Source organism: Apteryx rowi, unplaced genomic scaffold (genome assembly GCF_003343035.1).
Source record: "Apteryx rowi isolate R43461 unplaced genomic scaffold, aptRow1 scaffold_96, whole genome shotgun sequence".
NCBI lineage: Eukaryota > Metazoa > Chordata > Aves > Apterygiformes > Apterygidae > Apteryx > Apteryx rowi.
The window spans coordinates 2055879-2083861 of NW_020451271.1; the positions used below are offsets into that span (position 1 = coordinate 2055879).

General features: G+C 36.9%; 1 protein-coding gene across 1 annotated transcript in view; it reads left to right on the forward strand.

The window, feature by feature from the left end:
* NKAIN3 (sodium/potassium transporting ATPase interacting 3) overlaps nt 1–27983 on the forward strand; it is a 339777-nt gene that overhangs the window by 266265 nt on the left and 45529 nt on the right. The window contains exon 4 of the mRNA XM_026054704.1: nt 15017–15214. Within this exon, the coding sequence (XP_025910489.1) occupies nt 15017–15214 (198 nt within the window). The remainder of the gene's footprint in view (nt 1–15016; nt 15215–27983) is intronic.

Genomic DNA, 27983 nt, shown 5'->3' on the forward strand with positions numbered 1-27983 from the left:
TGTTGTCTTTCCAGCAGATATCGGGGTGGTTGAAGTCCCCCATGAGAACCAGGGCCTGGGATCATGAGGCTACTTCCAGCTGTCTGTAGAAGGCCTCATTGACTTGCTCATCCTGATCAGGTGGCCTGTAGTAAACACCCACAACAGTGTCACCCATGCTAGCCTGCCCTTTGATCCTTACCCATAAGCTCTCGACTCGCTCTTCATCCACCCCTAGGCACAGCTCAATACATTCCAAATAGGCTTTCTCCATTCCTGAAAAGTGTCTCTAAGGGCCTTACACAAGAACATTCTTCTGTGGATTTTGAGTCACACCAGCAGGGAATGGCCAGTTGCCAATTGTAATTTTATTAGGGCCCTTTATAGGACATTTTCAGGGTAATTTACTTCTCTATAGACCATTTTACAGTTTAAAGGAAGTAGAGGCTAAACAGCAATAATACTACAGGAGTTAAGGGTGAAATTTTAGTTTTAATTAAATTATTAAAATGGTATAGTCACCACTGTGGTCATTGTTATGCTTTCTATTATAAAGGTGCCCTATACCATTAGTTTATTCTCCATCCTGTACCACAATAAGATATACTGTTAAAATGCCATTATAACATTATAATTGTTTTTATGGTGTGGTAGAAGTCATGCCAATTTAATTATATCAGTTTAGTTGAAATAGAACCACTCTGTGATGAGGCTTTGGATATGGCAATCTGTGTGATTTCCTTCTGTCTGATTTATTCATGCTATGTTAATACAGATTTTTTTTGTTTTGTAGGGGATTGATTTGGGTTTTTTGTTTGTTTGTTTTGGCTTTTTGTTTCCTGGGTTAGCACAATCTACATAAGTACAGTTCTTAAAAATTAAAGGATGTCCAAAAAGTCTGCTCATTTCAAGTTAGCAGGAACAAATCTACTTTATTTTAGGGAATGATTTTCTCTGTCTTTCTTTAGTAAGAGGATTTCAAAGAAGGCATTCTACAGAGAGGATTCATGTATAAATTTTGTCTTTTTTTAATTTTTATTTCAAATGAAATATAAATGTTTGCTTTTGTAGAAATCAGGTGCTTTATAGAAGGCTGTCTTTTTTTCTTTTTTCTCACTTTCTTTGCAGGTCTTTGAGATGTACACCTTGGAATTCAAAATATTGTGAGAAGGATTGTACTTGAATTGAATCTAAATTATATATGGGAGGTGCTTGTTCTACTTCTAAAAGTAATTTCCGCAGAGGTAATCAATTARGATGGCCATAGCTACATGCTTTTGCTGACAAGTCCATTTGTATTACCTTCCAATGTAATCATAATAACTTTATTATTTTATCACAGTATTATGGATTTAGACTGACAGGTCAGCCTAACACAAATTTTGAAGAACATAGATATTTTGCAATAATCATAGGAAGTGAATTTTAATGAAGCCATGCACTAATATAGTAAGAGAAAGATAGTGTTATACCTCCACAAATCATAATGCCAGCATTAACTGTTGCCCTCAGTTGTACCAGTATTTCCAATATTCTCTCATTGTATAGTATCATCAGAATTTGCTCCACTCTGAAAAAATATTTGAGGATATTTATGCCTCTTTCTGGGTCATATGGGGGTATTGTTCCATGACAGCGCCTTTCAGGTTAATGGCTTCCTTTCTGCCAGACATTACTTAAAATTATTTAAGTAAAAAAATACTTGTTGACACCATAATCTGTTTGTATCATTCTTCAGACATTGTTTTCTACTTCTGTCATCTCTTGCCATATATTTTTTAAAGTTGAATCCAGAATAGTCACCTACATTTTTAAGAATAGTTAGTTCAAATGACTATGAAGTCTCACTTTTGACTTAGGAAGTTAATGGAGACCTTAGAAGATAGTTCTGACTCACAGTGACTTCTGTTGTTCCACATTCTGCTATCAAAAAGGAAGGATAGTGCTGCCCTATATGCTTATACAAAATGTGTTTATGGGAACTTAAGTCAGCAGAATTATTTCAGTTTATGCCAACAAAACATAAAATCAGCTATGTTTCTGAAGAGGAAAGCTGAGCTAGGTGGTTGATTATGGGATTAGGATTTTTTTTTCCACAGATTTATTTGTTTAGTAACTTCTAGCACTCAGCAGCCCACAATATCTTCTACAGAGATTATTTGTTGGAAAACAATGGGCAACTGCAAAGTTACAGATCTGTACTGCCTCCCATAGCTTTTACCTCTCTAAATACAGAATAGCCAGGTTAGCATGATTTTACAAGACTCACCCTTTCTGAATTATACCAGTAAAAATAATTAAAACTCTTTTTTTTTTTCTCCCATATAAAAGCTGAATTTTATAAAGTATAACAAGTTGATTGTAAAGTTTTTGGAATATCCTGAAGACCAGTAGCTTTTGTTGATAAGTTTTTTTAAAAAAAAGAAACTATAACTAAACAACCAACTTTAGTTTAGAGAGTTCAGTAAAATTATGTGAAGAGGCGTTCCTGAAGGTGACATCTTGAACATTTCATTTTGTTTCAAATTTGCATCCATTTGAGTTTAACATTACAATCATGAAATAATTGTCATCTATCTGTTGTTCTCTAAGAAACAGACCAGTAGCAGAATTATACAGTAGCATATTCTAGATGATGTTTAAAGCTGTGGAATTAGATCAGATATCTCATTAGAAATCCTCATTTTCATGAGTTTTGAACTAGGCCATATTCTTTATTCATAGATAAACCTTGAGACATATGGTCTTTTTATTACTGTTTTTTAGAACTCTTAGTATGGAAGTGTTTTCAGCTGAAAAATTGCTTATTTTCCAATACATTTAAAATGAAACATTCAGAATGTGAACATTCAGATTTTTTTCCCTATTAGGATATTTTAAAGGACCATATTTGGGTCATGTCTTTACTGTGAAATATTCACTTTTCCTGTTGACAAGAGAAAAAAATTTCAGAAAAAGTAATTTCTGTTTTAAAAAGGATTTCTAGCTTCAGATTACTGCAAATGTTCACATTATTTTCTAACCTGCAAAATTAAGTACTCCAGTACATCCACTTAATGTTAAATCCACACACTCTGTGCAAAATATATATCTGATTACATCATTTAATGTCCCATTTGCATTTCCATGAGTAATTATATTTTAAAAGACAAAATATCAAGTGGGCAAAATCTATTTTGATTCCAAATGGGAAAGCAAAGTTCAGTGGAGAGCACTGAAGGCATATCTATCTTCCTAAGTATGCGTGTCCATGTATCCTTATAGCTATTCATCTATAGCCATCCTGTCATCTCAAATTCTTCTATTTTAGAAAGATCTGGTATGTGCTTCTCTATCCTAGAGTTAGGTTTGAAGGGATCTAGTTCAAAGCTGATTAAAGTTCATGAGTGCCTTTCTACTGCCAATGGCCTTTAGGTCATATCCCTATTAGACAACTTAGATTTAAAACTGAACCAATGAACATGTAGATGTTAAGACTTGCAAAGCTGCACGTGTAAAGTCATAAGAATTATCTAGAAATACTTAGGGCAGCGTTTGATGAGATTTTTCACACCATGTTTCCTGGTCCATAGTCCTATTGGGTAACATCCAAATGCACTATACTGAGGTAGGACACACACTTTCCTAGGCAGGGCTAGTTCCTGTTCTTCTTCACCATCATTGCTGTCACCTAAGTTAATGCTGCTTTGATGACCACAGAAATGCATCCTGGGCCCAAGCAGCAAGCAAAGCTGAACCATCTCATCCAGCCACCTCTCAGCAGTGTTTTAAGAAGCAAAGTTGTCATTCAGTCTCTGATACTGAGTGCCAGTTACTGAAACAACAGGAGTGGGGAATCCTGCCAAGGCCAGTGGAAGAAGTTTCCTTTCATCCTGCTTAACATCTCCACATCTGAAAATTTCCCTGCTTTATCCTATCTACCCTCTCCCATAGATATGCTTAACTCTGATTGTGTCCATGTCTTTACTAATTAGCACACAGGCATTAACTGACTGCAAGTGACATTGACATCCACTATAGTTATCTGTGGACTGTTTCCACAGGGTTAACTAGAATTTTAGAGCAAAATTTGCCACGTGCTTGTTCAAGGAAGTCTTCTTCTTTATGCATCTTTGTCCCTCAGAAATCTGTTTAAAATATGCCAAAAATAAATTCTATATTACCTCCAAGACATATACAATTTGGCCAGTAAAAATATAGTCGTATGTTCTTATCTTTCTCACCCTTTCCTCTCATATCTTTCTCATTCCCTGTTTCTTCTTTTTTTCCTGTAGACAGTAATCCAGCAAATGTATGTAGATCCCTAATGCCAATGGGATGCTTGTTGAAATTAAGTAACATACATACATATTTGTCAGATCAATAGCTTTGCAGGCTTTTCAGACTTTCGGCTGCGTTCTGAAGTCACACTGACATTTTCATACCTATGATTTTAAATATAGTGATAAAAATAACAATACTCACAAAGTGAAATGATAGTGGTAATAAAGATGAATGATCTCTAAAGGGTACTGGAATTTGTAGTTACTTAGCAGTTTGCAGCAACAGACCTCCTACTGGCAATGTCATCTTTCTCAGACAAACTGAAAATTCCTTTTCTATCTCTTAGGTATAAGGAGGCTGTTTACATAATAGTCTTGATTTTCTACTTTCAGTAAATATGCAAAGCAATGTTAATACTAGTTGTCCTTTTACAGTTGGATCATGATGCCATACACAACTCCCCTCTCTGCCTATCTAATGTCTCATTATTGTTCTTCCCTTTGTTAATATTATTTCAGGCTTGACAGTGAAATGAAACTATCATTTCAAACATCAGTATGCTCTTATATCTTTGCAGTAGTTTCATTTCATTTTTATTTATTAGACCAGGGTATATTAAAAATGCCCTGATAATGCATTACAGATAAGTTTGTGACGTTAGAGAGTGTATGCATCATTAGGCTTCTCTGCAGCTTTATTGCTTTGTTAAAGTGACCAGATTTATATAACATCTGTTAACAGGACCATTAAGTAATCAGCCTAGATTTGAAATTCATAATAGAGCTTTATATATTTCCTTCTTGGACTGAAAATATTAAAAATGCATTCCTGGAGAACATATTAGACCACATTTTATTAGAACCTTTGTGAGAAATTTCTTTGCAATGAAAAAAATAAAAGTAAAAAAGCACTTCACTGATCATCTTTGGTGTGACAATCATGAAATTACCCAAAAGTTACTGGACACCACAAGATCTTCCAGATTAATCTCATGAAATGAACTTTTGAAGGTTTGATTATGAATGTAAACCTGCTGTAGAGGGCAAATGTTAGAGCAAAAGGGGTATTTGCTCCTGAAATAATCTGCTGAAAATCTGAAAATGACTAAAGAGCACAAACAAAAACTGTCTTCTGTATGAATGTCTGTGAGAGTTACTGAGATTTGGGAGTGGATTAGGCTGTAAACTGGAGTCCTCTGACCGAGGCCAGGGTACAATGCATTGTAGAAGGAGATTGTTAATGCTGCCTTCTTTGACCACAGTTGCCAGATCTTCTCTGGCATTGGTGGGTCATTAATTTATGGAGGTAAGTGTAAATATATGTATATTAATATACATAAATTTATATATTTACATAAGTATATAAAATGTTTCAAGGAACCTAAATCTTGGACTGGCTTATAGTCAATTTGAAATTAATAATTATGTAAAGCATATTAACTGAGCTCTGCTACAGAAGATTCTATTATTTTCCATAATCATTGTCAGTGCTTCACTTCATCTGTTGGCAAAAAGAGGACTTTAGATTTGATCCTCTGCACTTAAAGTTCCCATAGGGACTCTCTTTGCTTTTTAAAAAATATGTATCAAATTCATTTCAGAGATTGTCATTGCTGCAGTAGAAGTGGAGACCTCTAATAAAAGGATTGCTGTATTAAAGCCAAGGTCACTGGCAAGTATCACTGCAAGACTTGGGAGACTAGTAAAAGTATGATAGGCTAATATCACAGACAAAAAMCAGAAAAGTGTCGTGAGGACACTCACAGGTATGTTTCCTAGAGCAGAAGAAAGCATTACATCTTATGCTTCATTTAAATAAAAATAATAAGAAAACAGACTCCCAGTAGTTCAGTGTGTTTCTGCTGCTTATTTCTTATCTCATTTTGTATCTTGACTCTTTGGGAGACCTTCAGCTGTACAGGTGATCACCTCTTGAGAATCTGTTAGTGGCAGACAGTTTTATTCAATGAGTGGTGTAGGAGTCTACTCAAAAGATACAGTGAATTAATACATCTTCTGGTTGCCCTTTTCATGCACCCTAAAATAAAAAGTAGGCATCTGTGAAGCAGAAAGCAGCCCTATACATCTGATAAACATGTTTCAGACTGCTTGGAATTATGAGAATGGCTTAAAAATAATGATTTCTTTTTCTTTTTCTTTTTTTTTAATGGCCTTTTGCTTCTTAACTATTAGGATTCTGATCAAGTATTCCAGCATCCTGACTGAAGTTTCAATAAATCATGCAGTTTGATTAAAATATGAATAAAATTGGATGGTTTTTATGACTTTTTACTTTTAAGCTTTTGGGTACTTAAGTCACCTCCACTCGAGTCTTTCTCTTTAATCAAGCAGTAAAAAACAGTTGGTTCCTCTCCTGTACGGCAAAGGAGAAGGGACTCCATGGTTGTCCAAGGTGGGGGACTATAGCGCATGGTGCCCTAGATAGCGGTGATCTGAAATGAGTGATGCAGTCTTTCACATTTAGATTCCAGGAGCTAGACTTTAAGAAAAGCAGCAAATACTCACAGCTATGGCACAGACTCCAAGTGCCTTAGCAGTAGGGCTCATGGTTTTTGAAGCTTTTACTCATATACTCACTTTCTTATAACAAGCCAAACCTCTTATGTAATCTCATGTCCTTATGAATGGAGGCGTTAACGTAAATGCTGAACATAACCAGACTTGCCATAAAATAACAAGAGTTGGCAATATCATGAGCAATTGCATTGCTTCGAGCAAGCTATGCAGAGAACACAACAGCAGTTGCTTAAACTGGCCTATTAATCTTCAGAAGTGTTCCTGGATGCAGGTAGGAACATTCTGGTTAGTCTCAAAAGAGGGAAATATTTTTCTACTCAGAAATTTTAACATTCAAGCTGATTTTTCAAAAGTCTTTTTACGGTGCTTCCTCACTTCACTGGGTTCTGATGCAGACCCTTAAAATTAAGACCCACTCTCTCATGCATTTATTTCCTGCTTAGCATTTATCTCCTATATAGCAGAGGAAGTTATGGTATTTTGAACAGAGAGAGAGAGAGAGAGAGAGAGCACAGAACCCACCAGAAATGAAGGAAATTATTAAAATTAACTGTACTATTATTACAACATTGTATTCTTAATCATGCCTTTATCATCATGCTTTGTCTTTGTTCACAACCACTCTGCACAAAACACAGTTATTTAGATAACAAAGTTGAATCCCATTTTGGTTAGAGGCTAGATTACATCTGTTTGTTATATTGAATTACACAGGGTTTTGGCACAAATTGTGTCTCCTGTTTGCACACATTTCCTAATAACTACCATCCCATTAAAAGGGTCAGTTTTGCTTGGTTTGTCACACTAGGATGTCCATGGTACGAAAGACAGACAACTACAGGACAGCAAGCAATTTTCACATAATGAAGCATCGTCAGACCTGTCTGTACTAAGCCCAGAAATCCAATTCCCATTAACATTGCAAGAGTCCTCTCAATACATATGTACTTCCTTAACTAAACAATGTCTTCGTAGAATGTTTAGAGACTGTGGTGAAGTACTCAGGCACATGAGTCCGATCCCTTCTGCTGTGTTATCAATAAATAATATGTTGCCAAACAATGTGGGAACAGCCTTTTTATAGTAATTTGAGGCAGTTTATCTTTCAAGGAAGGTATGATGGTTATAAATTTTAATTTTATGATAATAGAAATGTATGTATATAAATCCACAGAGATCTCAGCAATTTTGTTTAAAGAACACACCAAAAAAAAAAAAAAGATGGATTACAGTGTTCTTGCCAAGACTGAAAATTGCTTTGTATTACCAACTCCATTTTCAAATGTACAAAACTTAATGAACCTTTTGGCCTGAAAAATTTTATGGCCATTAATTGGAATTTTATCACTTATTTTTTGTATACCAACACTTTTTCGAGCCTTCTTGTACTTTTCCTGGCCATCTGCCCTGAGAACTTTTCCTATCAGCATTGTGTATAAGGCCTGCCACTGCTGTCCCCAGTTCTGCACTATTACAGATTTCAGTCTCTTCCTGAGAGTCTGTTTTGGTCAGAATCACATACAGCTTGACTGAGGGACACACCAGTCTGCTTTGACTTTGCACAAGCCTTCATCCTATTTCCAATTTTTGAAACAGAAAGCCATGCTTACAGTTTGCCACCACTCCAAAGCTGTTTTGTCTCATAGCTCTATCTGGATCATCAGTCATCAGAGGGAATAGGCGAGAGCAATTTTCAGACTAAGTGCTCAGCTTAATCACACGCTGGGTAGCCCACGGGAGCACAACGGCTTTCCTGGGCCATCGTGACTTCTGCGTGCTCATTTTGAGCTTTGGACGACAAGTGATGAGTAGGGCTCGTATTGATCCAGTCACCCTGTCTCCTGCCCTTTTTTCATTTGTCTTGGAGCTTATTTCTCTGATACTGTATTACATCTCTGTGCTGTTTATCAGACACGGAGACTGCCAACGAAGTGAGGTAGACCTGAGAAAAAGCATTAGCCATAAAGCTGAACGTGGATCTGAATATTGCCAAAGATCAAAACACATCTGTAAGGGCAAAAAGCTTCAGAAAACAAGCCATTGTTACTCATTCTTGTGACTAATACTAACAGTACATGAAAAAGAGACAGCAGTCTGCTTTTCTTGTTAAGTTCTTGCCCTCTGGCTTTCTAAAGACACTCCACCTGGCTATTAAGTTTTGTAAAATCTAATTTTAAAATTGCTTGTTTTGCAAGGCAGGAAACAGATTCCTGAGCATATGGCAAATTAAACAACACAAAGGAACCATTTTTATCATTTTCATAGATCATGTGTCTGTTTTTCGAATAAGTCTCCAAAAGTTTTTTTGCTTACTTAAAAAAAAAAAAAAAAGACAACACTGTATGTAACCCAAGGAATAAGGGAACGAAAACATAGTATTGCCTAACTCTTTGGCCTTCCCCTTCCACCCCCTGCCCCTTCTCCTCTGGGCGTAGAGTCAATTGGTTAAAAAGTGTAAAAAGTGTAAAAAGTGTAAATTTTTACCCTAGATTGATTTAAAAAAAAAAAACAGATAAAAATCTGTGTAACTTTCTAACAGTGGTTATGCTTGATGTAGAAAACCTTTACTTTAGCCATAGTCTGGTGTCACAGAGTTTGCCCTGTCCATGAACCTCTGATCTCGGTGAGTGAGAACCATGGACCTCTAACCCACCCTCCAAAGGTGACTTTACCTCTTAACCCCTCTTCACCATTCTCAGCCCGTGGTGCTGGGGTTTCCTCGCGGGCTGTGTTCTCTGAAGATCTTGATACCACGACTCTTCTCTTTGAGCAGTAATTAGTTGTTTGATACAGTGAATCAAAGCAGACCTTCTTAAAAGGTTTCTCAGTAGGAGTAAGGAAGAGTATAAGAAAAGATGTTTCTGAAACTCTGAATGCTCTGTGTGTATGCTTATTCTACCTGGAAGCCTAGAAGACGTAATGTTTACAAAGCCCAACTGAATGTCTGCGTATGTGTTAGACCCGCCAAATGGTAGTCTGATAACCGCACCTACCTTTTCAGAAAGTTTTCTTTCCTAACTGTTTAAGATTCACTTGGCCCTCAAAAGACAAAACAAGGTCTGTAATGCAACTAGTGTCAGCAAAAACATCTTTATTACCTTTAAGGCATAACATGCCTCTCACGCTGTTATTTATTTTTGTTTTTTAACTGTGGCATAACAAGGCCGGCTTAAAACTAAACCAAACTAAAGCATAGTCCTGAGTAAATGTTCAGCTACATTGTGACATGGCTCCTAATGCAGCCACAGAGCATTATCATGAATTATTATATGTGAAATGTGAAAAGGAGGCTAAATAGAGGCTAAATAGCTCCCACAAAGAGCTGAACTTTCTGGGTTCAATCTATCAGTCAGTTCAAATAGCTGAATAGTCCCAATTGGGTCAATCAATGTGTTTGAATTTAAGAGGGTTCTTTATGTAATCCCTTGGCCAGAGTGTTCAGGATGAACTCTTCAGTTTGAAGTTGAAAGGTGAGAATAAGATATTGACTCTATTATATTTTCAGCAGCTGCCTCACCCTAGAAAGCTTGCCCTAAAGCTGCATGGTTCGTCATTTCATTGCAGTAACAGGAACATCCCAATAATTTTATGGGCTATGTTCTATCTCTAGCTCACAAGCAAGTAAAACTATCTGTGTAACACAGAAGTAAAAGTTTAGATTAAAAATAAACATAAAAGACTAAGTCAATATACAAAAATGATCATCCATAGAAAGCATCACTGCTAATGCACAATCAAGACAGTGTGGGTGCTAGTGACAGAAGTTCCCCCTATTTTTCAAGTGACTTTTTCAATGTTATCTGCCCTGGGTTTCCAAATTACTCTGTTCAGCAGTAGTGAGGAGAGATAGAGAGCAAATGGGCAAACACAGAGTGAGCTGGGTTCAAACCTGTGGTTTCAGGAAGGAACCAAGTAGAAAACTAAGGTCACGCTGCTAATTGGGGAACCTCAGCTTAGAGGCAATGCTCATCCTCCAGATTAGTCCTACAGATAGAGCAGGTTTCATTAACAATGCAAGACCTCATTTGCATCTAATGAGGATTAATGACTCCTTGAAATTAGGTACTAGAGAACATGTGTGCTCCTTGTCCATTGCAACACTATTGCATCATAACGACACGCTTAATTGAGTGTAGGGAATTACAAGGAAATGTGTTTTCCTAGAATTATATGTATTATCTTTTATTACGTATTGATCAGGTGTTTGAAAGAAAATCTTTTCTCCTCCCTGGTAAGAACAGAAGCTGGGTAGCAAGTCAAAACTGGAGCATCTTTGTTCCTTTTAGAAAATGTGAGGGAAACATTTATTGCTTCAGCCTAATTAATGTTCATTTATAATAAGCATTATTGTGTGTATCAACAAAACAGAAAAATCAGCAGGAAGGGCTAGGCACTGTACAGGCAAAAATGAAGGCAAGATCTCTACTGTATTGCTTTGCCAGGTCCATGCTCTTGCATCTTTCTGTGAAGTTTCAAGTGCTGACTGCTGCCTTTTGAAGGAAGAATTGCTTCTCCTCCATCCTAATGCTAATGTCTTTGTTACAGTTTTCCCAAGAGCATATTTTCAGATGTTAACAAGAAATGAAAGAAGTCTAAAATAGCATGTAATAAAGCAAAAGCATGTGGTGAAGAAGATTTCTGCAATGCCTAATCATGTCACAGCATAGAATTTGCATATTATACAAGGCAGCTATATTATTTTTTTTCTGGAGTTTTTATATCTTTTTCTCTTGACCTCTGATTACTTTAATCATACATACTTGATGCTTTTTTGCTRTAAGCACCATACCTAAAGTATACACAAATAAATGCAAGGAACATAACAATTATTATTACTATTTACCTTTAAACTAAACCGTGTTACATTATTATCTGTTAACATTTATTTAGAATTACTACCTAAAAATAGGAAATATCCACTTAAAACCACATGTAGAACTGCATAGACATAATGAAATTAAATCTAATCTCCAAACACTTAAACAGTATTATTGAGACATTAAGAGATTACATTTCACCTAAAAGAAAGTACCTGCCGTTGCAACGATTTCCAATAATAATCAAAATTAATCCCTGGGTTGACAGCCAACACAAATCCTATGCCTAGTTTAACAGCTTAAAAAAAGGTGTATAAAGCTAATTGGGACACCCCATCAGCAGAAGCATGGATATTCTGCTGATCCTGTGCTAAGGGGAAAACTTCATACCACTGGCATGTTGTAACAGTACTAACTGCAAAGAAGAGGAGTATGATGTAGGAATTCCCAAGATTTTCCTGGAAGTACTATTATCCATGTTGTGCCTTCTCTTACTTTACGGTATACGTCTAACAGGTTAATTAAGGTGAATTAAGGTCAAGTTATGTGTTAGGAATCTGAAGCTCAAAAAGACAGCAATTTTCAGTCAGTGCTTGAAATTTCAATTGTTAAATTTGTGGCTTCATCAAAGAGACTACCTGATGTCTGTAGTATGTAAAGCCTGAAATGCATTCATATAGTGAGCACTCACTCACTACAAAACAGCAGCATTCTTCTACAAGAAAAAAGCATTTTTATTACATCAGCTGCTGAAGATTAAGCATTTTACAGGTATTTGCTTAATGATTGCTTGCAACATTGGAAAATAGTATGTATTATCTATTGAAAGATTTCAAGCACCTGCCTATAGTTTCTGAAAGAACTCTTTAACTTTTATTAAACATGAGATTAAGAGCAAGCCACCTGGGCAGCAGCTTTTCCACCCATACACAGGGTTTCCAAACATCTCTCTGCTGAAACACTCTAAGAATTACACTGATACTTATACATCCAAGCAATCAGTTTTTGAATTTTATATATTTCTGTAAATGGCAGTAAAGATATAGGTTAATTTTTTTAAAGCCTGGCTCATCTGCCTCACTTTATGGATTAAGAATCTCCAAGAAATTAGAGAGGAGCATGCTTTGGCTGCATGATTGATTTTTTCAGTCTTTCATTTATTGATTGACAGCTTAACATTTATCAGCTCAAACAGCTTACCATTGCCATTTTGTGAAATGGTATTTTAGAGGTCAAGCTAATGTGCCAGGTGGTTCTGTTTGCATTTAGAAAACTGATCTTTGCTGGGCCGTCATTATCCTCTTTTACTTGCTTTGAGGACTCGGGCTACAATACACACTGCGAAAAGTAATTATGAAAAGCTCTTCTCGCAGCCTTTGTCCATCATTCCTGAATAATAATAAAAAAATAACAAGTGTTGTGATGACATCTCTTTTGTTGTTGAATCAGACAAAAAAAAACCCACCTATATTGCTGTTTCTTCTCTCACTGCATCATTGGCATATAAAATATGAAAAAATCCATGGACATCTCATTTTCAGCAGTTTCTTAGTAAACAAACTCTGATAATGGTCAGCAAACTCAGAGGAACTTCTATAAACTTATAGACATCACTATTTTATTCCCACAGTTGTGAAGACAAAAGTATTAGTCTGCAACATTTGGTATAGACACAAGCCACATAGTAGATTCATATACCTACTCAACTTCTGCTTTCTGAAATAGATACAAGTGAGCGTGTGTGTGCGCTGCTTGACAAATGACATTTTCTTACTGCTGACAATTGTTAAAAGCACTTGAGACCACTGGCATTGCTATACGGAGAAAGCTTTGGATATTTCCTATGCTTTTTATTTATAATTACATTTTAATTAAATTGAATTGTCTCTCAAGTTCTAATTTCATAAGTCATTTTCACACTGCATCTGAAAATTTTCTAATCCAATATTAAGGAATGACATACAATGTCAAATGACAATGCCTCATCAACTTTAAATAATGATCCAATAAGCTTATATTTTAAGGGTGAAGAAATTGCGGGGAGCAAAAAAGCAAATCAACAAGAGCAGAATTCTTACTCTTTACTATCAGTAATAAAAATTAGCAAGATGCAATTCAGCTGTAATTTTTCAGGTGTGGACAGAACAAAGTTAACAGAAGAAAGCAACAAAAAGACTTCTTACATTGGAAAATAGGTTAAACCTTACTTACACTGAATTTATTGTTGGTCAGTATGAAAGTAAACTTCCACAGATGAACTTACAGGAAAGATTTTTCAGGGTGGGATGCAAAAAGTGTCACAGTGCAGTATCACAACACTTGCAACACATAAAATTGGCATGTATGCAAAACGGATATTTTGTGGTCATAGGGCAAACAATTTTATGCATATGATTAGAACTACCTCCGAGTTTGTTTGACATGGGGAAACTTGGAAAACTAAATCAGAATTAGTTATTAAAAGTATTCATTTAACTAATCTTACATTAATATCCAGTGAGCAGGTTATTTTGGCATTAAAATGGCCTTCATTCAACTTCAGTGCATTTTACTGCAGCAGGACCTAAACACATAAATCTATTGTTAATCCAGGTGAATTTTGGACTTTGCAGGTAAGCTGTTAGAAAATATTTAATATGTTTGCCATTTTCATTGCTAAAAGTAGAAGTGAGTTAATTGAAATGCGCATTATACTGCGTGAGTTACAGTATGTAACATTATGAAAGGTTTCAGGCCTGATCAGACAAGCTGTGGCTGAGGCTGAAGCTGATCTGAGTGAAGAAGTTATTGCTTATATTTTTAACCCAGATCAGTTCACAGAAGTGGATTTTTTAGCTAAACTGAGAAGATGATAACCTTGATGAGAGGCAGGGGGGAGAGAAGAAAGCAGAGCACAGAGCGTGGAGGCAGACAACCTTCAATTTGAATCATCAKCAGCTGCAACAGTCTGCCTGACCGTGGCCCTGGTTGTAATAATAGATTATTCCACTATAGTTATTGCCTTGAATAAATATTGTGAGAGTTTGTTTCAGATTGTCTCCAGTATCATGGGATAAAACTGTCTCTGTTGTCTATTCAAAAAATTAATCCTGTAGTCATGTTTTAATCAAGTAACAATGAAATTGCTTTTCAGGCTAGAAGTCCATAGGGGCATAGGCTATACTTTTGTACAGTACCTAGTAGGATGAACCTTCTACCTGAGAGAAGCTCCTGTGCACAGTTGCAGAATAAATGATAAATGTTTGCAATTTCTTCTCTCCTTTTTAATGGTCCATTTCACACTAAAAATACTGGGGGGGGGGGGAGAGTTATTTAGCTTGTTTTCCTTTTAATAATTGAAACTATCTTTTATGTCCCTTTTTTAACCTTACAGGATGCAGAGTTAGAGGAATTCATCCTTGTTCTCTCCCTGTCTCCTAGGAAACTGATCTCATGACCTTTAACATCTCAATGCACCGGTCTTGGTGGCGGGAGCATGGGCCTGGCTGCATACGAAGGGTGGTGCGTCCTTCTGCTCCTGGCATCCTAGATGATTACTCCTACGTCTCTGTGACAGGCTGCATAATTGATTTCCAGTACCTAGAGGTCATTCACAGCGCTATCCAAATATTGCTCTCTGTAAGTTCCGAGTTCGGGTTATGCTCAGTCTTCTGCTATTGTGTTTCTCTTTCATAACAGGATGGTTTAAATAGTTGATTGGTAGCAGCACCAATTTTGAATTGTATTGTATTTTGAATTAGGGAGCGGTATTTGCAATATTAATTGCAATATTATTTATTCAACCCTGAATATAAATCCATTTTACATGATACCCAGCTAAGTTGCTTCCTAAAGTGAGATATGAATGTAACACTTGAAAAAGGTCAGGGAAATAATAGGAATTAGAATACTCATTTATATTTAACAGTGTTATCTCTTCTTTCCTGGGATTCTGGGGCATCAGAATATTCTACTTTAGTGAATTTTTATAGTTACTGTATTGGTTTAAATTGCAAGCATTACAAGTCATTATAAAAAGTCTGCTGTCTAATGCATGGCTCTGCAGCTGCTGGCCATTGGCATGCCTACGGGTGAGGTAGGGAAGCGCCAGAGGCTGGATGAGTTGCTTTGGGAGCAGCAGCACAGTCTTGGCCAGAGTCTTTCCTCAAACCTGATGGCTTCTCCTCCTTGTGCTCAAAGGGTTGTTTAGATTTGGCTCCGTATGTTCTTTTAGGAGCAGTAGCTCTATTTTGGTTTCCTTCCCTGCATAGCCGTGTGTGATACATAGCGACTGGCGCACCCCAAGTGGATGCAGATAGGTGTGCTCCATCCTAGAAATCTGGACCTTTTCTGAGAACACAAATGGTCATGGTTCGTGGTCCTAGCCATGTTTACCAGCGCTTGTCAGATCGTGGGAGAAGAGCTGCAGTCCGTAGTCCCCACCTGTTAGTCACATGAGCTACGGGGTCTCAGCAGCTGGAAAGGTTGGATATTCTGGATCTATTCAGTACTCCAAGCTGTTTTGCTAACTGGCCTGTCAATACTGCCAATAGCAAAGTAAAAGGGAACTGGAGGATAGGTCTCACTTGTTAGTTTAAAATTATTTTCAAATTTTAATTTTTACATTTTTGGTCAAAATACTGACATTTCTATGTTGAATGAAAAAAAACATGAGTGAACATGATTACACCTATCAACCTGTCCAACTGTCTAGAATAAAGTAGAATAAAAGTTCAAGATAAGTTCTCTGCATTACCAAATGCCTCCTGTAAGAAGCTGAGTGCTTTTTCCTTACCACTGCTTTTAATTGGAATTTGAGTATAACCTTTATCTCACAGTAGCGGTTAGTGAACTTTCCCTTGTAAGTCTAGGTCTGAATTAGTGCATTTGTTCAAAAGACTCTTGGTCAATCGGGAAAGAAAGACTTTGAATGAGGACCTTTTTCAGTGAAGACAAAATTACTTCTCTAGGGGCCCAGGCCTGCATATGTCAATATCCATGTTAAAACTACTATGAAATCAGGCCTTAAAGAAGAATTTTGTACACAGCATGAGCACAGCTTAATTGAATGCACCTTCCTTACTCATGTGAGGGCCTAATACTCAAACAAAGTCTCCTCTCCCAAGAGGAGCAAGCTTGCATCTGCAGCAAATTCCCTTCACAATTAGTACCATTCGTTTTGTTTCAGTGAGCCTATGCAAAGGAAACCAAAGTATGGTTGATTTACAAGCAGAAAACAATAACTTTTTCCAATACTTCCCTCACTTCTATAAGAAAAGAAATGTATTCTGTAAGTCAGAAATTTTTATAGAAATTTTGTGTTTAAAAACTGATTCAGAGCTCTGTGGGAAGACAGCCAGCTGAGGAAATCAGGAGCTATTTTGTTCTTTGTTTATGTAGTAAAGTTCTGATCAAAATTTACCAAATTACTAGAACAAACAGTAATATTATCATAATAGGAGGAAAAAAAATACAAACATAATATGAATATAGGAAAATACAAAAATGGTGTAATAGTTTATATGATGCTATGTAAAGCATAAGATGTCACAGATTTTCCCTTTCTTGTAGAGTGAATGATTGTTTGGAGCATTCATGAATAAATTCTGGATACAATTCATTGTAAGTTCAAAATGTTCCAGAAACTCATAAGGCTTGACTGCGAATTAACCATTGCCAGTTTCAGAACTTGCTTTTGACTGATATACACAATATTGAAATTAAAATCCCATATGCAAAGTAAGCTTTTCCTCCCATCTTATTATCTTGCTATCCCAAGACATGCCAATACATGGTGTGTTATGATCAGCACACCATGAAACTGTTCTGCAGTTTCCATTTGTAATTTGGGCTTGCTTGATTTACTGTCATGCAGGACAGAAGTCAGCATTTAGCTTATCAGACTTGTTGCAGTTTCTTCCCCTTTTCTGACTAGTGTTGACCTGGGTAAGTTTCCATTCATTTCAGATGCATAACTGCTTTCCTAATTGGGATACCAATTTCAGTTGTTAGTTAAAAGGTCATTTAAGCTGTCTTTTTACAATACTGAAAAATTGCTGAATGACTGGCCATGTAAATCGGAAGATCTTTCTTTTTTGATTTTTCCTAGTAGGAAGTCTTAAAAGTAGACTATTCCTTTCTGGAGCTTACAACCTCCTTAATTTTCATAACATTTTTATGTAGCAATAGTAGCGTAACAAAACATTTTGCAGTGTAACAAAAACTTTATTGGCATAACAAATCATTTTATCATGCTAATTCTTGTCCAAATGACTAGGAAGGTGAACACTTTCATTTGATAGGGAGTTAGAGCCTCTCTGTAAGAAGAAATCCCTCCAGGAGTAAATATACCTGCCCAGGTATATAATTCACTAGCAGCAGATCTCTGTTTTGAAAGGTGACTTCTATTTTATTTATTTTATTTTTTTAACAGGTATAAAAAATTTTATATGTGCAGAATGCTGCAGCTGTGATTGCATTAGATCCTGCTTCAGGGAATAGTCTAGAGAGTCACTTCATTAGTTCTAACGCACTAAGGCTCTTTCTGAATTTGCACTATAGTCGTCTCCAAGAAAAGTATCTTTTACAAGTGAAACACTAACTGTGTATTCGGTCCTGATTCTGAGGAGGCTATTGAAGTGAATGGGAGTTGAAGCTGTTAAGTATTTCTGTAAACTGGAGAAAACTCAGAGAAATATGAGTGGTATGCAAATAATAGTAAAAAGAAATATATTTAAACTGTGTGTTTTAAATATACTTTTATTTGATGTGTAGTTGCACAGTACATATTCTTTTGATGAATAAATCCTTCTACACAGCACCTTTAATTTTAAAATGCAAGATATGTCATCTTTGCTAAAACCTGAATTTTCAGAGAAGAAATGGATATTGCAGTCAAATTGATGACAGCTTAGCAACTTTGAGAGATGCCCTTCATACAACCTTTTTTGTCATGTGAAAATGGATAATGCATACTGAGAATGTTAAATGAAAGGTGGGCAATGGCTTTAATAGACTGAGCTTTGGATTAGACCCTGAGCCTAATATTGTAGTAAGTTTGCCCAAAGCTGCATTGAAGCAGCGATCCCCAAACTAAGGCTCACTGAGATAGCTCAGGAATTAGAAGCAGTATAACTTCATCAATGCTGAAAAACCAAACTGATTAATTTTGGCAGAGTGACACACTGACACAACTAGACTGCTTCTGGGGACGGGAGCTACTATCCTYGCAACAGCGCATTGCACAATGTGAGGTTAACTTCCCACCAGGGTCTCGTCACTCTATAGCGCAGCCATACCTAAAATCTACATACAGCTCTGTTAAAATAAAACAAAATGATACCAGAAAAAAAAAAAGAAAAAAAAGGGGGGGGGGGAGAGTGGGAAAGAGAAAAACACCTAAAGCATTCAAAGCTTTCAGGCTGTTTGGCGTATTGGTGCGGACCAAATACAGGATACTCTGAAGGAAAGCACATGTTTCCTTAGCAGAGATCCATACAGTGTCTCTCATAGTGTCAGTTCATACAGCTTCTAGGTGAGGGCCAATCCTACAGATGGGGAACACTAGCAGAAAAACCTAGAGTTACCTTGTTCTCACTGCACTAGAGTAAAACCAGGCAAAGATGTGATATAGGGAACTAAAGAGCACTGAATATTTTCCATAGTGGAGATTAAAAGCAATGAACATACCTGCCTAAGGTAAATCCAGGGACTAATCAGCATATTATAACCTGTCACTAACACTATCTAGCACAAAACATAGCCAGAAAAATATATCACACTTTCTATAAAATATTGTATACAATGAAGTTGCAGTTTCACAAGTATAATAAAAAGCACTCCTGACAGCCAAAAGAAGAGTCAGATGCTGTGGTCACTGTGAGTTGAAAGATTCTCCTGAAAGACAGGCAGACTAAATCTATACAAGTAAATTAAGTGCACCCAGRAAATTGAGTGCTATGGCCAACTGGCTGAGAACAGCTCACATCTATGCTAATGATCGTAGCCTCCAAAATAGGGTGCCTGTGTTCAAGCCACTTAATGGGAGTAATCCCTGGATTGTTCTGACAGCTGAAACTCTGCCTGGGAGCTGTTGGGTGGCGGGGGGGACACTAGCTGGAACAGTCCAGTTTCGTGCCCGTGTCCCTGCATGGGTGACTGCATCCCAGTGCCTGGCCCGTTCCCAGGCATGTGGGATTTCTGCATATTGATTCAGCCATAGCGGACAAACGTCCAGCTGCAATTTGTTTCTCTGAGTGAGTCTTGGCAGGAGCTGGCAAGAAATTGTTAGATGGCCTATTTAGCTAGAAGGGTGTAGAAGTCACTGATTCATACCAAAATTATATTTTTTAAATCTCTGCCAGAGAAACTAATTGCCTACCTTTTTAACTGGGTACAGAAAGGTATGTTTTCCCATGACAACTAGTGGCTCCTGTGGCGTTTTATGACAATACGCAGTATCAGGTAATCACTATTGAACTGATCTCATGAATTCTTATTCTTGTTAATATCCCTTTTTGTGGTTAGCTAATTTTACAAATGATGAAACTAGAAATGATGATGGATATTAATTCAAGGGCATTCTGTTCTCTAAAACTCTTCTACCATCCTCATCCCTAGAATGTGTGAGTATCTCCAGCTGTGCATTAAGCAACACACATCTGTCATATGTCATTTGTTCAGCCATCCTCTCCCTGGAAGGAGAGCTGTATGTGGAATTTGTAGGCTTTGTAGGATAAGGATTGTTGTTTCTGTGCCATTTCTGAATGTTGTTTTGAAAATGATGTATAGGCAGAAAGCAATGCTGAAAACACCTTGAACTTTCGGTATGAATCTGTGAGGCTTGTAATGTTCTTTATTTACTGTGGGAATTCATTTTATTTATATTTGGCCTCATTCAGGCACCTAAGAAAGGTCTGTCTCCTGTGTGAACAAGCTCAATTGCTGAAGTGAAGATAGTGTCAAAAGTAGCAGGGCTGCTGACCACAGTTTTAGTCTGAAACAGTTTCTCTGGTGCTCTAGAGACCTTTGGGGCCAAAATCATTAAACAGTCTGAAGACAAAGAAGATGGTCTTTAGTCAGTATGTCTTGCTGAGGGCAGAGAGCTGGAGCCCAAGTTCAGTCTGACACAGGGATGCATCCTGTGTGGGTACAGGAGCATGACAGCGCTGAGACAGCTTGCATCACTGTATGGTAGTGGGAGGCTGATGAATCCATATCTGGGTATATTTAACTATGGTACTGTGTAAAAGAGGTGACAAAACCACATAGAACTGATCACTGTCTTCCAGGATTTGGATTAGGCAGTAAGAGAAAATGTTGCCATTAAAATACCTGTCCTGAAAGTTTGTGTTCTCAATGCATGCTTCAATTCCTGAATTTGTAAATATTATACGCTTTTTTTCATGGACTTTCCCAATATGCAATAGTCTCCTAAAACAGCTTTCAATACAGTGTATAAGTGTTTGGTGACATGTCTCCCACTGCAACCTTTGTATGTTATGCTAAAAAAAAAAAAAAAGATATTTCTAGCACTTACATTGTTTTCTGTAAAATTAGTACTTACTCGCTCAAAAGATCTGACCTTTAATATTCCTAGACATGCAATCCTTACRCATGCAGATTTTCCCTGTTTTAATTAACCAAATAGGATGATTTCAAATATTTTGAAATTTCATTATTATTATGACAATTCATAGTAAAGCAATCATCCCTTCCATAAAGACAGTTGCTTTCTTTTACTTCCTTTTGTGGAATTAATTCCTTTTCTTTTTTCCCCACAATTCTCTGATGCCCTAAATGTATGTTCTTCTTCCCAGAACGTACAGCATCACTTCCATAAGAAAATGATAAACAGTGTGATCTGATTACATTATTTCTGGAAATCTATTACCAGTCAGGGCCTCATACTAACCCCATGCAGTTGCCTCACTTTGTGAATTATTTCTGCCCTGCTGTTTTCAAAGAATCTGCCAAATGTTGAGTATTTAATACTAAAATGAATTATGACATTTGGTAGAGTTAAATGCTTTTTTCTCATCAGAGAAAAATAGAATTTAATTAGCAACCATGTTTAGCATAACAGACATTAAAATGGAGGCTATGAGTCTTGCGTAAATAATTAATCAAGAGAAGCATTGTGACTATTGAGAGATTAAGAGCAAGAAAGTAAATGTTATTAGGGCAGTGCCAAAGTGACTTAGTGAAGTTCAGATCATTGACCAAGCTTTTACTACTGAGCCATAAGTTTGAATCTTTTTAGACTAATTTGGATGGCTCTCCATGTGTTCCCAATGTTAAGAAGCCTTCTCTATGCCATTTTAAAAGCTCCAGGAGCTGTTCTGAAAAAGGCTGTAAAGCAGTTTTTGCACCTCCCTTTAGGCAGCCAGAGCTGCAGTTCAGTTCTTATTCATTTAGATGTAACAAAAAGGCTAATGATATCAATATATAATGTGGTTCCTCCAGGGCACTGCAGCAGCCTCTTTTTTTCCCATTAATTATGGCCCTGTTATTTTTATAATTGGACAGAAAAGCACGCTAGGAAGCACATCATGTACACTGCTCTCCAAAGAAAATCCCTGTAGGGGCTGACACCAGTGCTCAGCCAGCTTCCTAGGTCTCTTTCCTTTTCCCCAAGTGACTTGTGATTGATAAAGAGAGCCAATCAACATAGCATGCGATAGCAAAACATGAGGTAATTTAATGTTAAGGGCTGCAAGAATGATACATGCGTAAAATATACTAGTCCTAAAGGTATTACAACTCTTCTTGAATTTTTGCTTGCAACTTTTGTCACCTTCAGTGTCCAGGAAACAGTCACCATGTCACTTTTTGGTGATAAAATTGTATAGGTACCATAGAAAAGCAACTTCACAGTGTCTGCACAGCTGAAATTCAACATTATTCCAGAAGAGTGTACAAAAGAAATGCCTATATCTAATAATAGTAGCCAGAAAAGGTAGTGAGTTCACTGTCTTTTAGCCATGTAAATAGTTGGTTCAGGTGGGCTGTTGGTTTCTCAAAGATTCATTAGTAAGTCTAGAGTGTGCAGCAGATTATTAAAAAATCACAAAACCTTTTTCAGCCTGAGCAGTTTTGCAGAAGAGCTATAGGTCTCTGGGACAGACTGCAGATAAGATGACATGTGCCAACCTGCAGCTTTTGAAGTTACCCCTGGAGATATATAATACTTGTCTCACTGTATTTTGATTGGACTCTGCACCTTGTGCAATTCCTCCAACGTTTGTAGAATTAGATCAGCCCATTTCACCTATGCCAGGTATTAAGCCTTCAGTGTTTAAAAACAAAATCTCCCCAAAAGCAAAATTAGTGAGAAAGAGACTGTATCTGTACCTCCATGCTAGAAATGACCTTGTCCTTTGGTATTATAATTGGTTAGGTCCCATAACGCATAGTAGTACATAGGTAGAAGGAAATGTAAGTATATTTGTCTAATTACCAGTCTGGGTGAACAAAGCAACTGCATGAAACAGAATCAAGAAAATTCTGCACTTTTTCCACCTAGGTTGCCCTTCCCTGGATGGTTTTGCTTTTTCAAGTATCTCATTTAAGAGCACTGAAACCACTGATACATGTTGTTATTTGCATCCTCCTTTGTTCAATAACTGTTATGACATGAATTTGTGAAAAAGAGTTAGGTGACTTCTACAGCAGACCTGGCTAAAGGTGAGGGGATAGGGGACAACAATTTAAGTACTAGCAATATAGCAGTGCCATCACCTTGTCAGCTAATCAATATGAGAACTAAATTGTTCTAGACATTTTGCAATACTTAATATGGATCTGTTTTCCATTTTACATGAAAATTATTATGGCTTCTTCCAAAATTTTAAACACAAATTTCAATGAAATTGTGTTGCAAGTGTTATGGAATATTTTCATTTATAGGAAAAATATTTACAGTAAAAATAAGTCCATTGCTAATTTTATTTTTTAAAGTTCATAAATATTTCATTAAAAATGGCACAGAAACATTGGAGATAAATGGAATATTTGGAAAATATCAACCTTTTTTCCTTCAACTTTTGCCTTAAGTTGCCTCCCTCATAGCAGAATCAACATAATGGACTATGTATCTGCATCTTAGTCACTGTAATTCTCAGTCAGGTATTTTAATTCAGATCCATATCCAAGGAGTTTGAAGTTAAGACACTGAACTGGGAACAGCAGTGGCCAAATAAACAGTAAGCATGGTGGTCTGCTTGTTTGGATATGAGGTAGCGTCTCCTGCAGTTAAGCAGGAGATGCAGTGGAAGAGGTAAAAACATCTTAAAGAAAACTTGTATTCCTATAAGCTTTCTTTAGACAGGAGCAGAATGCTGAATTTATATTACACCAGGAATTTTGAAATTATATGGGAAAGTATTGTTCTGCACTGGAACAAAGATTAGCAATTTAAATATTTTTTAGGGGAAGTGGGAATCCAATTTTTTTCATTTAGATAAACTGAGGCAGTATTTTCTTTAGACTTTTATCGATTCTCTTGACTAGATTGACTGAAGCTCTGCTACCTGCTTGATGGGCTACCAAGAAGCCAGATATCCTGGAAATTTCTGTCTAAACCAGGACATAGCGCTCCAAAGAAAATTTGTCTTCCTGTCTCTCAAGACAGCACCAAAATTTTCAGGAACTTCTGTGGCAGTCAGTGAATGATAGTTTCTTTGGAAGGTGGAATCAAATTCCTACCTTCCTGCCAAGCTGCGGCTCRGTGCAAACAGCTCTGCTTTGTCCCAGCAGTACGTTCTAGTAGGATTGCTCCCTTTGCAAAGTTGATAAGCCATGCAAGGAAATGGAGCTCCTGCTCTGGGCTAAGAGTGTTCATGTGGTGATTGACAGCTATGGCTCAGCTGATTAAAAAACAGAAAAACAGGTTTGATTATTTTTTATCCAGAAAACTCAGCTGTGATTGATTTTTACATGTAGACAGGCTTTTAAATAATGAAAAGGTATTTTACTGAGCTGGGCCGATTCCTGAACCTGAGTCTGCACATTAGTGTAAACAGTGCAGGCAAATCATAGGCAAGCCTCATGCTACAGCCTTGTTGATCCTAACAGCAATAGATTCGTGCTCACTAATACTCATCAGAGTGATTCCTTCTGCATACTGTAGTTGATAACCACGTGACCAGACTTTCTTATGTGGGGGAAAATATCCACTGATTAAAGCCTGTCTCTGTGTGAGCTTCCACTGCCAGGACATTTTTCTTTTAATCATGTACCAAATTCACAGCCTAGCTCTTCCATTAAAATTTGTCGCCTGAGTGTGACCTGACTGCAGAAGGAATTCTTTTTTTTCTCTTGACTAACGTCCGAGATGATTTGCAACACTCTGTATTTTATCCTAGGGAAATATGAGAACATAGAGCAGGGATTTCACTAAACAAGCAGTGAAGCAGCTCCGGCACCTCAAGCTTTGATGAAACGGTTTTGTTTTCACTGAGGAAGAAAGTCTATATGCATATACACTCCTCTCAGAACAACTCACAGAAAGACAGACAAGGTTTTCTGGAAAAATGTTTTTTGATTGAGGAAGATTACAATCCAGAATAGATGTTAAAAGGCCTGTGTTCTGTAGATGCTGGCTCTGTGAGCTTTTGTAGTTAATGCTTCTGGCCCAATTCAGTAATATGTCTGTGTCCTTTGTTCACTGTCTCATATTGCAGAAACTGTTGTAAAACTTTATTTAACTATTTGTTTTATATGTCCACAAAGTGGGGCATGGAATTAGAGCAGCACATGAGAGTTGCAGTGTGGGGCGTATTTCCCAGGCACCTGCTGCCCTAGGCAGGTTGGACACAGGGCACCATGGACTCATAAGGGGCTGTTGCATTCTCCGCTACTAACGTTTGCTTATGTCAGATAAGCTCTCCCTCGAAAGGTGCTGAGCATATAAACAGCCCAGTTTGTGCAAAATTGTCTGAAACAGAGTATAGCAAAAAGAACTGAGTGGCAGTAGCAGTGCCAAAGCTGGGCTTTTGCTGCTTCATCATCTATCAAAGGGACGGCTGCCACAACACTCTTCATTCACAAATTCGGCATGTGTGTAGCTGTGTGGGGAGGAAGGCAGGAGGAGATTACAATCCACAAGGCTCATTCACAAAGGTAGAAGCCTTCGGAGTTGAATGACACTGCAAGTATAATGAGAGAATAATAAATAGTTGGTATATGAGCACAGTAACACAGGTTAACAAGTGCCTAAAAAGTACTACTTTACTATATCACAGTAGTATGTTAAGTAGGGACTCCTGATGAATTTGCCTTTAACTTGGATTCATTTCTCAGTAGTTGTCAAGCTTGTCTAAGCTTTTAATAAGCTTTTATAGAGATAAAGAAATGAGTCTCATGTCATGAAAAGAAAACTGGCAAGGTCTGGGAGAACACAGGTGAGGATGGTGTTTGAGGTTATGGCTGGGTGTGAGTATATATAAGGATTCTCATGTTCTCTGAACACTCAGAATAGATTGAGATTGAGTGAAATTGATGCCTGAGTGATTTCTTTGATGTAGTTTGATTATGATTTGGACAGTGAAGACTGCTAGTGATTTTGAAAAGGAGACTGATATGAATCACTTTCAGCTTGTAAGTTGTTGTCAGATCTCAGTAACTATTCTGAGAGAACAAGAACTGATCTATCACCCTAACGTAGAAGCCTGAACAGCAAATTTCATTTCTCCTGGCCCTTGTAGCATGTGCAGAAGACTTCAGCTGGAACAATTGCCCATGTGGAAAGGACAAAAATTATGAAGTTAATCTGAACAAAAATGATAATCTAATAAATCAGGTGCTGTGAAAAACACAGCTGTTAGATCTCTGTTTCACATCTATCTCATGCGTAAAGATTTTTCAAGAAATTATTCCCAGTGATGTGGAGCACTTCTAACTTAACTTTCCATAAACTTCTATRTAAATTCCTGCTATGTAGATTAAGTGATAATCATTGTGAATGACAGTAAAAGCGTTAGATAATTAAACAGCCTCTTAAAAGAACATTACCATTTCCATTTTTATTTGTGATTAGTTTAATTTATTTTTGTCTTGTTTATTAACTTTTAATGCATAATGTATTTACATATATGCATGTGGAGTCAATGAACAGTTAAAATATGAAGATCAATATAGAAAACTAAGGCTACATTCTGAACCCATGTAACCTGAGCGCTTACTGAAGTAAAGCACAAATTTTCAGAGTTTTCAAGAGGGAGATCTTGCATAGTGAGTATTTGAAATACCGTCTCCATCACCTGTAGGCTTGTCTTACAAATTCAATCATCTTCCTCATAGGTGTTCTTTTCGTTCAATTACCGAAGATTTTCTAGAAGGAAAAATAGCTTGGTGGTTAGGACACTGATACACTCTTCAGATGACTCAGTATCAGTTCCCTGTTCTATCTCAAACTTTTTTTGGTGACCTAGAACAAAGTACTTGGTCTCTTTGTATCAAGTAACAAGATACAATCATCTATCAATATACAAGCTGGGACGTGCCCTTCCAATTGGAAAGCTTAATAGATGTAATATGATTAGCAAATTTAATGACTATCTTGAAAAATTTACCTATCACAAGCTTCTTTTTGACTGTAACTATTTAATTTTCTTGTGCAAGTTCTAAATAAATGCTGTGAAGATCTTGTTGCACCAGACAGCTTGTCTGATTTTTCTAACCATGGAAATTTTTCTAATAGGAGTTACACTATTCATATAATATTATATGGATATATTATAATGTATTATTATATGACTATTATGTTGAATACTAACAACAACAACAATTATTATTATATTTAAAATATATTATATAATATAGTATATGATATTATATGATTAATATATTTAATTATTATTATATATAATATATAATATAATAATTATTATTGTTATTCTCCCTAGCAGTCCTGCCTAACTACAATATGGTACAAGTAATTAAATGCCAAGGAAAAAGCACAAAAGACTTCAGGATCTTCCAATCTCCTCATTTTTCCTTAGTCAGCTAAAGTGGGATATGAAAGGAATAATAAGGGCAATTCACTGTTACCCTTCAATGCTCTATTTTCTGTAATTGTCCTACTTATAGATGGGACAGCCTTATGTGTCCAACATACTGTGTATCGCAGAATTTCAATAGCTTTTTCTAGACTAATAAACTGAACAGGGTCAGAAAATGGGTTTGAGCACCATCCTCTAATGATCCATGGCATGAAAATGTTAGCACGTACCTTGGCATGGTTTTGGCCATTTCGGCTACCATTACTTGGCACTTCACAAGGCAGGAACTGTGCCTGTGGGCTAGGATGGACGAATCCACCCCGTTTGGGCAGTGTAGAGAGGGAGACAGAGGAGAATTTAGCTGTCTGGTCACAAGCCGCACCAGCCACAGCATTTGCCACGGGGAG